This window comes from Cyanistes caeruleus, chromosome 16, assembly GCF_971803275.1.
Source record: "Cyanistes caeruleus chromosome 16, bCyaCae1.hap1.1, whole genome shotgun sequence".
In the NCBI taxonomy this organism is placed as follows: domain Eukaryota; kingdom Metazoa; phylum Chordata; class Aves; order Passeriformes; family Paridae; genus Cyanistes; species Cyanistes caeruleus.
Window position 1 is genome coordinate 7025611 of NC_141716.1, and position 13936 is coordinate 7039546.

At 40.3% G+C, this 13936-nt stretch overlaps 1 protein-coding gene across 10 annotated transcripts in view; it reads right to left on the reverse strand.

Annotated features, from left to right (window-relative positions):
• RTEL1 (regulator of telomere elongation helicase 1) overlaps window positions 1–13936 on the reverse strand; it is a 45246-nt gene that overhangs the window by 31224 nt on the left and 86 nt on the right. For 7 of the 10 annotated variants that reach the window (XR_015277100.1, XR_002868886.2, XM_023939715.2 and 4 more), the window contains exons 2-16: window positions 13210–13330; window positions 11597–11795; window positions 11128–11221; window positions 10119–10200; window positions 9468–9528; window positions 9157–9232; window positions 8903–8987; window positions 8334–8399; window positions 6734–6887; window positions 6361–6399; window positions 5657–5735; window positions 4914–5011; window positions 3853–3908; window positions 1160–1237; window positions 207–288 (exon numbers count right to left, since the gene is read on the reverse strand). Coding sequence is in view for 8 of the 10 variants with exons in the window: in XM_023939715.2 (XP_023795483.2) it covers window positions 207–288; window positions 1160–1237; window positions 3853–3908; window positions 4914–5011; window positions 5657–5735; window positions 6361–6399; window positions 6734–6887; window positions 8334–8399; window positions 8903–8987; window positions 9157–9232; window positions 9468–9528; window positions 10119–10200; window positions 11128–11221; window positions 11597–11795; window positions 13210–13311 (1351 nt within the window). In the remaining 2 variants the exon portion in view is untranslated. Of the gene's footprint in view, window positions 1–206; window positions 289–1159; window positions 1238–3852; window positions 3909–4913; window positions 5012–5656; window positions 5736–6360; window positions 6400–6733; window positions 6888–8333; window positions 8400–8902; window positions 8988–9156; window positions 9233–9467; window positions 9529–10118; window positions 10201–11127; window positions 11222–11596; window positions 11796–13209; window positions 13331–13482; window position 13936 lie in introns of those variants that run through there. The other 3 variants (XM_086853289.1, XM_086853287.1, XM_086853285.1) reach the window with 1 other exon arrangement.

Sequence of the window (13936 nt, forward strand, 5' to 3'; positions counted from 1 at the left end):
AACACCAATGGTACAAGAAATTTTTATATTGAGATGGCAGGTGTCACCTCCCCTACAGAAATAACTATTGAGTGAAAAGCTTGTTCCCCAACTCATTGCATCCACATTGGAGCTGCACTTGTTTGCTCCCATTTCAATCAGAAAGGAGCAGTAGAGGAGTTTTCAATCCAGCTTTTGCATGAACCTCCCCAAGAGCTGTCCTGTACCTTGTTTTTTTGAAGATGATGAATTCCAGAGATCTGTCCTTTGTTTCTTTTTTTGATTACCATTATCCACGTGAATATGTACCTGAAGGAAAGTAACAAACATTTCTAGCAATGGCTGCTAAAACAAACCTGCACTTCATCCCTCAAAAAAACCTGGCCCACATTAAGAGTAATTAATGCAATCAGTGTCACTTTTATAGTGTTACTAAGGTTATAGAATTTCCTGTCTCTTTTCTATTTTGCTTCCAGAGTTTCATAACTACGAAGGAAAAAAGTGCATCAGCATCCCACCAGTCACTTTTGAGTCAGATGATGGGAGCAGTTTTTCAAGGGCTGACCTAAGCAGAGACCCAGAACCCAATTATTTGGGTGTTTCCACCAGCATAAACCACACAGATTAAATGTAGAACACTATTGTGGTGGAAAGATTTGCTTCATTTGGCGACAAAAATAGTATCAAGTCTTAATGTGATACTTAGAAAAATACCTTCCTAAAATTCATCGTAACAACACATCTCATAAATTCCAAACTTTTAACAAATTAAAACAATTTCAGGGAGGCGGGTCAGTGGTGCTATTGCAATTGCTTAGCACTGGGCTAAACTAAAAACACATTATTGGAAGAACACGTCAATTCTTGCTTAATATCCAATATTAAAATTCTCTGAAATTCCCATTTGCTCCACTTTCATAATTTAATTTAAAACCCCCTTAAAAAAGTGTGTTTCTCTTAAGAATCTAAATTAAATACAGTTCCTTTGGTGGGGTTTTTTTGGGGGGGGCTTTTGGGGGTTTTTTTGTTTGGTTGGTTTTTGTTTTTTGGGGTTTTTTTTGTTGTGACTTTTTTCTCCCTGTAATCAACATCATTTGCTGTACTATTCACATCCTCCCAAGTCTTAGATACACAAAGCACAGACATAAGATGCCGTGAGGAAAAACAAAGCCTCCCACACCTTGTAATATTTAGATATTGCCTGACGTGGCAGGAATCCTGTTGTGACTCCTTCTGGGGGATCAATGCTGAACACTGTCTGGAAAACGGAGGGAAACAAAATCACAGCATTATTTAGGTTGGAAATGACCTCCAAGATCGTTGAGCTCAACCTGTGACTGATCCCCACCTTGTCACCCAGCCCAGGGCATGGAGTGCCACGTCCAGGCGTTCCTCAAACACCTCCAGGGATGGGAACTCCAGCACCTCCCTGGGCAGCCCCTTCCAATGCCTGACAACCCCTTCCATGAAGAAATTCTTCCTGATGTCCAACCTGAACCTCCCCTGGCACAGCATGAGGTTATTTCCTCTTGTCCTGTCTCTTGTTCCCTGGGAACAGAGCCTGACCCCCACCCGGCTGCCCCCTCCTGTCAGGGAGTTGTGAGGGTGTGAAGGTCCCTCCTAAGCCTCCTTTTCTCCAGGATGAGCCTTACCCAAACTCCCTCAGCCTCTCCTGGTGCTCCAGGCCCTTCCCCAGCTCTGCTCCCTTCCCTGGACATGCTCCAGCCCCTCTCATTGCCATGAGGAGCTCAGGGCTGGACACAGAACTCGAGGTGAGGCCTCACCACTGCCCAGCACAGAGGGACAATCACCTCCCTGCTCCTGCTGCCCACGTTATTTTTGACACATACATCCTTTTAATTTTTGCTTCCAGTACAACCCCTAATGCATCTTTGCACTGAGAAGTGTCTCCACAAAAGTTACTGCTGTGATAATCTTAATTTTATTTCCTTATTCTTGTTATCAAGACAGAGAACCTTCAATAAACATGGTTCTTCTGGGAAATTCCTGCTACCCTCATGGAGCTCTCATTGTTCTAAAAACTACAAGCCAGTATCTAAATATACCCAAACTATACAAATGACAGCATTATTATTCACACTGTTCATGTCTCTGGCTGTGGATAAACAAACACTCTTAAGAGATCAGTCACAACCAAGCAGAGAACAACTTTTTGAGTTCCTTCAGTTTAAAATTTCATCAGTGGTCCCTCTGCTAATAACACTCTGCTTAGAAAAACAATCAAGTTGTAATCATATCTAGTTGTCCACATATTAAATTAAAAGCTTCTATCAGAGTTATGATTTTCTCCCCCTTTTCTGTATGGGATGTTTCATGACTACAGATGATGCTCTTTCAAACATAAGGCATCCCAGTGCAACTTCAATGAAAACAGCTGTGGTTCTCAAATATTTACAACTCTGTTAATTTTTCTAAACAAAATTTCTCCAGACATTGATAGGAATTACCCAAGCTCATAAGAGTATCATCTAGTCACAAGATGTTCCCCAGCAATAAAAAAAAAAAAGCACAATTCCTGGAAATATTTACTTCTGAAAAATAGCCAAATATATGGTGTACAAAAGAGATTTTAAGTAAGTGTTATTTGAAAAGGAAGAAAAGAATTCCTATTAATTAAAACAAGCTGGTAATAAATTAAGACTCAGAGACAAGGCTCTGCAAGAAGCAAACACTGTTTACCCAACAAAAACTCTGTCCTAGTACCACCTATCTCAAGATGGCAAACTATCCCCTGGCAGATCCTTTGCAGTCACTCCCCACGTGCATAACCTCAGCAGCAGAAAAGGGATCTGAGCTTTCTTCTCCAAATTCAAATCTCCTTTTATCTGTCCACAGCCCAAAAGCAGACACAGACAATTATTCCCAGTCTTGGACAACAATCCTCTGGAATCAGGGGACCTGGTTTCTACTTGTGAATTTTCTCATCTCTCAGCTTTGAAACCCAGAGAAAGTAATTTAAATTAGGCTCACCTGACCTTCTCTCAAAATAGCAACATCACCCAGTACAAACCATTTGGTACCAGTGTACACAAATCACTACTCTGTACTGGAACACACATGAAGGTTATGCTTAACCACTGCTAGAAAAATGAAATCCTGGGTATGCCACTGGGAAAGCACCCTCACAAACACCCATGCATTGAGAGTTCAGTGCTACAAACCTGCCAGGACCATTCAAAACACACCCAGGTAACTTCTCTTTATCATACAGGTCTGCAAAGTTTGAATGCATTTTTTATTTTCACTTTTAGACAGGGTATTAATCTCTGGTGCCCTTTTGCACACATATATTGGACAGACCACTGGCCCACTGCATCTCTGAATTTTATGGGGCTTGGGATTTTCACAATCAAAGCTTTGAAAGTGCACAAAAGGGAGATGACTGGCAGCATTATGTGGATACCCACAAGTGTTACATTCATTTCCTATGGAACTGGAAAGATTTTTGTTTTAGACATCTCATAAGTTAGTAATTAAATGAAAAAAACATCATTAAGTTATCTGTTGTTTGTTTTTTTCCTTAGCCTATCTTGTTATTTCATGAGATGATCTCATATTCCCAAACACTGCTGCAAACAAGTTCAATGACCCAGCTCCACCTGGTGGATGCTAAGCCCAGCCAGAATTTAAATCCTGCATCTCCAAAAAGGGAGAGAACTACAAAAGAACAACCTGGGTAAAAATCAGATTAATCCACCCCACCAGGCAATTTTCTCCTCAAAAATTAAAAACTTGCACCAGTGCACAAGTGTACATCCCAACAAGGATAAAATTGATCCAATATCTTTCCACGTCTTTTAAACCAACTCTTCTGTCCTTCAGATATTTATAGAAGCAGCATTAAATATTTACCTGGATAATATCTGAGACCTTATGCAATCCAGATGTATTGATAAATATCCCAGTACCTGGAGAAAGCAGCACAAGATTACTCTTGAAACACAAATACACATCCTCTTGTGTACAGCCACGCCTTATCTGAGCAGCTCAACACTTTGAATATGGCTTAAAAATATTCTCAGAAACAAATAATTTATTTCAAGTTTTTCATCATTATTCAAGATGCCAAGAGAAATATAAAACTGGCATTCCATGTCTGACACACTGGGAAGCTGTCATCCCAGAAAATTACATACACTTCTTAAAGCTCCTCTGCATTAAAAATGGGAAAGGAGCTAATTAAAGCAGCAATTAGAGGAGCAGTTAAAATAACATACAAAATATACTGATGGTGGGAATTTTGCAGCAGAAATGATGTATCTGTCAGGCCAGAATGCACATGGCCTAAAAGGAGAAAGGTGCTGGGCAAAGAAAAAATGAAGGGTGGATGTGTCATCCAAGGATGTCCTTGCAGAACTGACAGTCTGTATTCTACACTCTTCAAAGCTTTTCTGAAGAGTCTGCTGGTAAGAGCTAAATCAATTTCTTAACACATGTAGAACTTGAAAAATTTTCTTTACATAAGAGCAATTTAAGAACAAGATGCTGACAGACATTAGAACAGAAGCTTGTTAAATCAAGGCAAAAAAACCCAGGACCTAGGAAGAACTCAAAACACTAAAAGTACCATCAGCAAAGTGACAGCAAGCTTCACACCACAATCCACGTGGTTTTGGAGAAAAATTGTGTCTGTGCAAAAATCCTCCATGTGGATGGATGGACCCATACATGGGTACACACTCATCTTTTGACACAAGGTGGTTCTCAGCATTATTTCAGTTACATGAACAGACATAAAATATGTTTCCCATCAGAGGACCCTCCAAATCTTAGTAAAAAGACACAAGTCCTTAAGGTCAGATTTTAGCTTACAGAAGCTTTATCATTTGATTGCTCTCACTAAAACAAATTTCCATTTACTTACACTAAAGAGGAAAGTCTGAGTAAAACAGCTAAAACGTTCATGCACTTACGGCCTGAAAGAAACTGTAAAATCTGCTCCAGTGACTCCAAGAGGGAGGATTTTGTCTGCAATGTTATTTGGGCCTCTGCAAACAGATCAAAGATGAAGCTGCAATTTACAAAGAAAAAGCAGAAATGGGTAAACACTGTAAATAATCAAACAGGTAAAAATAATGTTACTCTTTCAGAACAATTTCACCATCAAGTAGCAAAACATGTTTGTCCCCATGAGAACTGAAACTTTACAAGAATAAAAGTAATTACTTGCTTATAAAGACAGTGCACAATACTGCCATGGCAGAAAGCACACAGACCATGTCATTCCCTTTTTCCATCAATCCTCTCCAACATACAATCCATTACTAATTTAGAAGCAGATTGCCATGCAATTCCCATGACTTTTTTTTACCACGTACAGCAGGTACCAGTTTAGAAACGGGCTTCCAGAGCTCAGAGGTACCTCAGAGACATCACTGGAGCATTGGTACCTCTGCTTAAATCATGGCACAAAATTGAAAGAAGCACAGAGAGGAGCTTCTTCCACCTCAAGAAACCCAAGCAGAGAATTTTCCAGTCTTGAAACACTAGAAAAGGGAGTTCCTCCAAAAATAATGAACACTACAGATAGGGGATTCAAGGAAAACCAAAACCTTGAATAAATACTATTCCCAAAAACTATAACCACAACAGCTCACTCAGTTACAATTTGCTGTACTTTTTTAACATTTAAACACATTAACGAGAAGAAATTTACCTTCCCTCTTTGGTGACTCCACTGCCATTTGCTGGCAGCTCCACTGCATCAATAGCACTTTCAAGCTGAAGAAGAATTTCTTTAGGAAAATTAAGAGGAAAAAAGTCAGGGTGCACAGAAAGTAACATCTGGGACACATCTAAGTCTCTTTTTCAAAAGTACTTTATTACAAAGGCTGTTACAAAAGAGAACAGCCCAGCTGTTCTCTCAACTCCGTAAATAAACTAAAATGATGAAAACCAATTTCCTGGATATCAATTTTAAATATTCATATTCAACTCTTAAGAACTTCCATGACCTCAATTCTTAGATGAAGCTGAAGTCAGCAGCTAAATGTTAAATTCCTCCTTGCTGACAGGGAAAGTTGTTCTCTCTATACATGAGATATCTCAAGCTCCTGCTGTTAACTTCAGGTAGCATCATGTTCTGAGAGCAGTGATGCAACTGATGCAATTCCAACACACTGACAAGATTAGAAAACATGGGAACTTCTAAAAAAGAAGGAAAAGACACATTTATCTGCCAAATCTCTCTTCTTGGGAAAAAACTGACTAAACATTCTAAAAAGTTCATGGGAAAAGTCAAACAACTTAACGTCTCAGTTGTAAGTAATGTATATGGCAATGCTACATGAGCTTGATTTATAATTGCTGACCTTTTGAAACTGTTTCAACAACAATTTTCAACAGAAAAAATAAACTTACTCTTGATCTTTGCTATATCTTCTAGTTCCATGTTCAGTCCTGTTAAAAAAAGTAAGGATTTCAAAGAGGTTGTTTCACACCTATTTCATTCCCAGTTTCTTTATGCCTTTCCAGAAATTATGGTTATGAAGGACAGAATTGTGTGCATGGAAAGATATTTTTTTGTGTTCCCCTCACTGTTCTCTTTCATAACCCCTCATGTCACATTGGTTTGATCAAATCTTCTAGTGTCTGACAACGATTAGAAATTAACAATTTATTTACTAATGAGAGTGCAAATTTCCCAGAAACTTTCCCTAAAAGCTATTTTCCAGCTCCTCGTAGTGGCACTTTATAATCCCAGAGAAACAATGATGTGTCACTATCAACACACCTGAACTGGCAAACTCCATGTTGAATTCAGCATTGATTTCATTCTGTTGAATCACTTTGGCTTGTTCCTCCAGGACAACATTTATTGCATCCATTGCTGAAGCCAAATCATAAGGAGTCAAGTCAAAAGAAGAGGACTCCTCACACAATTTCTCCTAAAATATAAGGAATTGAAGAATTATTCTGACCACTCTGTGTGCTGTTTGTTCAGGTAGTTTCAGACATGATGAAGTCCAGACAACCAGGCTTGATTTAATTTTTGATCTCCAGCTCAGGCCAGAGGATATCTTTTAAACACCTGAAGACTTTGGCTACTAGTAAGCATCATTCTTTCTGAAATGTAGAAGGGATTTTGCCTCTTCCCCATTAGCAACATTCTAGAGAGTACAGACACTGTCTGATGTTCAAGCAGAAATTTTTTTTTACTTAGAAAATTGGTTTGTTCTTCAAAAAAGCTATTTCTATACTTTCTCTTTAAAAGGTAGTAATGGTTTAAACACTCAGGAATAGTAAGTTTGACAAAACTTTCTCTTACTTTGAAAATTAAATCACACACTGCTTTGCCAGATATTTTCATTCACAAAAAGAATCATTTTCCCTGAGGAATGATGATAAATAATAAGGCCTAGCCTACACAAATATTTGACTGCAATAGCTATGAAGAAATAAGTTATAAGAAAAAGAAATGCTGAGCGAGCTGCATGTGTAAAGAAGCTAATCAGAAAGAAATTAATTTTATTTCAGGGTAATCACTAAATTTCCACATATTAACCTAGAACAGATAGCACCATCAGAAAACTATTGCAAAACAAGAAGCTGTTCTGGCTAATTTCTGCATGCAGGCATCATTTGCATTTCTTGCACACTACAAAGGGGAAAAAAAAAATCTAAATCCCAAACAACTGTGACAGGATTTCCACACATTTCTTCAGCAGAAGGAGAGAGGTTCTGATGAAAGGAGCAAACCCTGGATGCAGCTATGCAAGTCACTCCAGTGATGCTGAGCAGACCCGGGTGGCTGTTTACTGAAATGACACCAGGCACTCAGACAACAAACCACAGCTGTTCAGCAGAAATCCCACTGGGAGACTGTGGCTTTATGTGGCAGAGAAAGGGACATATTTCAAATATTCCTTTGCATTTCATCATTTAGGAAAAGAGCTGCAGTTTCAAGCCAGCTAAAAGGAAGAACTCATAAAACAGCATTATTTATTTTTTCTTGGTTTCCTCTATGAGCGAGGACTTGGAAATATTACAAGAGTAATATTTCCTGTCAACATCTACTGCACTTGGGAGAGCTGATGCAGCTGAGCTTCAAGAATGGGTCTTTCGTGATTCCTTACACAGTGTTTTCTCAGAAGTCTCCAAGAAAAGAAACACCTCATAAATCTGGAGATGTACCCTTTAGAAAGAAACCATCACTTTCTAAAGAAATCAGCAGTGTAAAAGGATTAAAATTAAACTACAAAATTTAACTGTCACAGAAACAAGAAGTGTTCATAATGATGAGTACAGATTTTACAAGCTGTCTGTAATAGGACAGGGCCTGTTTTACTCTTTGGATGCAGATAAAAAAATGTTAACAGACCAGAACAACTCACCACATTGTGAGCTTCATCGAGTATCACCACAGTCCCCTTCAGGTCCAAGTTGTGTGATTTCCTACTCTAAAGACAAAATCAGAGCAAGGAAATGGGCAAAAAGGCCACTGAGAAATATGGATTTGATTGGCTGAGAAAGTGGATGATATACTTTTGGGTTTTCATGTATTTTAAAGTTGGGTTGTTTTTTTCCTATGAGGAAACAGCAAGCAATGGCTGTGGATGCCCACTACAGAAACCGCAGAAACACTTTCTCTAGAAATGAAGGTGCTAAAATGTATCATGTAAATGTTTACAGAGGTTACAATTTGTAATAAAGAAAAAAAACCCCAAGGTGTGCCATATTTGGATTAATTTAACTAATTTGAGAAAGTTTAACTATTAATTTAAGTCATTTTTGGCAATAGATATCTGGGAGAAGTGAGGTGTAAAGCAGAGGATTTGTCTTGTATTTACAATTTTATGCATGTGTTGTCTTGCCAGGCATCACTCTTCACTGTTTATCCACTAAAAGCCAACATAAGACAAACAGAAGAAAAATTATGTTTAAAAGCAAAGTAACATTTTACCTTTGAGTCTAGTAAATAATTGTAAGGCATAAAAATAATGTCTGCTTGCTGCTTCAGGCTTCGAGAGAGATAATAAGGACAAGCTCTGTTTAAAGAAAAACAAACAGTACAGACTATAATACTTGCAGAAATATTAAGAAAGTATTCAACATTCATGTACTATGATACACAAATGGATTAATAAAAGTGAACAGAGAAACAATTTTCATTATTTTTCACAAGTCAGGGGAGGAAGGTCAGAGGGGATCACTCACCTGTGCTTGTTTCCATTTTTAACTAAGTCTTCAATATCCATGATTGATTCAATCAGTTCTTTCTCTGTACTCTTTTCTGTAAAAGATGACATTAAAACCACCAGATTAGGTGAAGGCATCACACAAAGATTTGTTGTTACCCTAATCATCAAACTCATCCACTAATATTTCATTCTTGAAAGACAGTAATAGAAAAACACACAGGTGGATTCTGCCACCTCTTACAGACCTCTCCACCTGCCTAGCAAATCCCTCCCTCCCCAAAAAACAGGGCTTTGCTTCCAGGGGAAGTTAAGGTGAGCCACACTCACCTTCCACATTGTTATAGAAATGACAAGCACGAGCCATCACCTTCATTCGGCACATGTAGATCTGTAAAACAAAGCCTATTTCAGCCCAGAGAAGCACAGCTTGTGAAACCACTGAAAGCAGGTTAAGGAGTGAAATCAGTTCTAACACCAGCTAATTAATAAATGCTAATCACAGTTCTTCAGCTTTAAAATCCCATGTCCTGCTCACCTTGCAAATTAAGCTTTTCTTTTGCAGCACAGAACACTCATGGGCTTAGAGAAAAATGTGTTATATTTTACCATTAATACTTTCCAAAACAGTAATCTTTGATATTGTAAAAATAGCAGCTAAATCAATAACTGAAGCAATATTTTGAAATTATTATTGCTCTTGACAAACACATAAATAGCAGATCAGAAAGCAAACTACAAATTATTAACTATCATGTTCACACAGTGACATTTCTCTGGATAGAAAATGTCACCACAGACTCAGAATTACATTTTGCACTCACAAAACTGGAAACTAAACGTTCCTAAAAACACATTTACAACTCCTGTACTTCCCTGCAGCCTCTTGTAGTTAAACCATGTCAGAGTGAAGAATGACACAGAAATGACACAAAAGCCTCCATGTTCTCCCTGAACATCCTCTCCAGGCTCTGATCTCACCTGCATGTGATTGCCCTCCTGTCGCTTCACTTCAGGATTGATGCAGAGCTGCTCCCTGGATCCCAGCACACAAATCTTTGGCCTGGATACACAAAACTGACATTAAAAACCAAGCAAGAAAGAACAGAGTTGTACATGCTTAGATTCAATACATCAAAACTTTAAGATTCAGGAGAAACAGATGAGCCCAAAGCAAGGGTCAGAGCCAGAACAAGTCCATTAGTCTGTCTGTAACTGCTGGGTGTGTTACTGGACTTTGAGGCACTGCATCTCTGCTGGCAGCAGTAGGTGTTAATAAGCAGCAGCAGCTCACAGCAAGCAGTCACAAGCAGCAATTTACACCATCCACCACAAAATGTGGGTTCTGTTATGACAGCTCAGCCCAGTCAGCTGGGGCCTGTCATCCATTAGAAGCTTTTCCCAGCTGGTTGTGACGTTCAGAGCAAGGTTAGGACAGAACTGATTCACTGCCAGTATTCACCATGGTTTGGGATTTTTGGCCTATTACAAGGTTGTGTATTTCCATGAACTACACAAACAAATGACTACACCTGTCCAAAGAGCTCAGCCACATGCTGGCATGTGAAGAGCTGAAAACTCTGACAGGCACTGTACAAAAAACCCACAAAGTTCTTAATAGGTGTACATCAGCCTGAAAAGTTCCACTTGGTAATGGCTTCCTGTTGCCTAAAAAAATATGCCCTCAGAAAAATATTAAGAGGGAAAAATTAAAAAATGTAATTTTATAAGCTAATATGTCAAGTAAAAAAACAAAACCAGACTAAATTCAGAAAATTCTGTGACTGAAGGAGGGAAGAGAAGCTGTGAAGCATTAAAATAAACCAAACCCATCAACAAGGAAATGTTCTAAACATTCACATTAAAGGAACTACATTTCTCTGGATATCATCTTTTATGCATTCATCCACAGAAGTTCAAACAATAACTACACCAGAGGGGTTTCTCTACCTTTTCTTTGAATAAGGACACTGCCCTAAATCATACTCACCTGTACACCGTGTTCTTTAGCTCATTAATGACCTGTGTGAGCTGGGAGTGAGTCCTGGAGGCATAAATTATTTTAGGAATGTCAGTGTAATAAGCTGCCAAAAACAAGAGGAAAAAAAGCAGAAAGACATTATAAGCATAGAAAGGAGAACCAGGGATATTCTTAGCCTTCTTCCCCAGCTGGTACTATGGTAACAGTTTGCCTTGTAGAGACAGCAGGAAATGCTGTCATCTAATTATTCACATACATAAAATGAGTTAAATGAGTTTCTAAGAAACTAAAGAATTAAATGAGCTCTAAGAAAAATTCAAACTACAGAAAACACCTTGAAAATGTATAAAATGGTGAAACTGTGCTTCACCTGCTCAGCAATAGCTCTGTAACTTTTATAATTGCATATTTATTATAAAAAAATAGATAAAAGCCCATGTTGGCTCACACCCCTGAGTGCAGAGGTGGTGGTACTCACTTGGGACATCTCCATCTGTGGCAGCAGTGCCCCAGGAGGACACAGGTCTGTCAGGAAAGAGCTCCACCCCATTCATGCGCTGTGCGATTTTCCGGGCTGAGATGGTGTCCTTGAAGTGCTCCCGCCAGGCCAGGGTGGAACACAGCAGGCAGAGGGTCTTCCCCGTGCCTGTGGGGCTCTCCAAAATGCCATTTACCTTCTTTGTTGGAGAGAAATAAAAGAGGGATTTAGGGGTTCAGTAGGACAGGTCTTGGTGCAGTACTGAATGTCCCCTGCCAAGGGGCAAACACCAGCTGGCAGCATCACCAAGGAACATCCACACATGAGGTCTGATCAACCTGTAGAACTCTCTAATTAATTTAATGAGGCTCAATCAAAAACCCAGAGCTAGCATCACATTTATTTAGCACAGGAATTCAATTCTCTAACATTAGAGCCATTGGACTGTGTCACATTTCAGCATAAAACAGATGAAAATATGAGAAGTTATGGAAAAACCAGCCCAGAAAGTGGCTCCCAGATATCAGAGTGCTGGTTTACTTTAGGATTAAAGTTTTCTCCCATGTCAGTTTAGGTAGAGAACTTTACACCTTGTCCTACAGGTACAATTTTTAAGTGTGTGGCAATACTAAAAATTGGAAAAAAGCAGCAGTGAGCTCAAGTGTACGAAAGGAATTTATATCATGAGTTCACTGAGTTCAATGAGAGGAGGCACCAAGCAGGCACTGTGATACAGAGCAATGCAGAGCCAGGTGGAAAGCCAAAGTTTCCACAATAAGCTTGTTTGGAACCTCAAGAGAACAGGGAACATGAAGATGTGTCCAGGAAAAAAAAAAAAAATATAACTACTGTGAAGAAAGCATTTTATTCTTTTGACATTCATTCAGTAAAATTATCCTCTCGCACAGCAAATGAAAATTATACAAATAGTCCAAATATTAACAAGATGACCAAATCCTTCCTACAAGGAAGAGACAACTGGGATTGTTCAGCCTGGAGAACAGAAGGCCCCAAGGTGACCTAACTGGGGCCTTCCAGTTTCTGAAGGGGGCTACAAGAAACATGGAAAGGGACAAGGAAGAATGGATTCCTACTGACAGAGAGTAGGTTTATATTAGACATTAGAAAGAAATTCTTCCCAGGGAGGGCAGTGAGGCCCTGGCACAGGGAGCCCAGATAAGGTGTGGCTGCCCAATCCCTGGAAGTGTTCAAAGCCAGGTTGGATGAGGCTTGGAGCAACCTGGGATAGTGGAAGGAGGTGGGAACAAAGTGAGCTTTAGGTTCCCTTCCAAATATAACCATCCATGATTCTGTAATTCTGTGGAACTCCAGAGAGCCAAGGACAGACTGAATGAATACAAGCACTGCTTTCTCAGCTTTTCTTCCTTTTCCCAATTTAGGCAGAAGCATCACATCTATATTTCTACTGACTGTCACCTGCCAGCTGCAATTATAATTACCACAGAGTAAAATAAAAATACAGTTAAAAGATCAGGGAAAATAAGGAAAGACAGCATACAAAGCATATTAAAAAAACTTGAATTGTGACAGTATCTTCTTAGAGAAATAATTTTGTACCATTAGAAATGACACACAGATGGACACTCACGCACCTTTTGCAGGCATTCCAGCACCTTGGCCATGTAGGCTTCCTGGCATGGGTAGGGCTGGAAGGGGAAATCCACCGTGATCCCATTCAGAGTGATCCTGGGCATGGTTCACCCCCAGAGGTGCCTGCAAGGAAGGGCAGAACGTGATGACCCTGCTGTCGCAGTGATATCGTGCCATGATAGGGCTGGAAGAGACCTGAAAGTTCATCTCATTCAACCCCTGCCATGGGCAGGGACACCTTCCACTATCCCAGGTTGCTCCAAGCCCTGCCCAACCTGGCTTTGGACACTTCCAGGGATGGAGCAGCCACAGCTTCTCTGGGCAATCTGTGCCAGGGCCTCACCACCCTCACAGGGATGAGTTTCTTCCTAATATCGCATCTAACCCTGCCCTCTGTCAGGCTGAAGCCATTCCCCTTTGTCCTGTCACTACAGATCCAAATAAGAGGTTCCCTCCGTCTTCCTTGTCGGCCCCTTCAGGAACTGGGAGGAGCAATTCGGTCACACGGCTTCGGGCCGGTACCAGGGGCTCCGCAGGAGGCTCACGGGCACTCAGGATCCGCTCCCACTCCCGTACTCCCGGGCCGGGCCGCACCGCCCGCTCCAGCCCGCGTTCCCGGGGTCCTAGTTCCCTGTGCTGCAGGGTCCCCGCGTTCCCGGGGTCCCAGTTCCCTGTGCTCCGGGGTCCCCCCGTTCCCGTGCCCCATGTTGCCGTGTCCCGGGGGGCCCG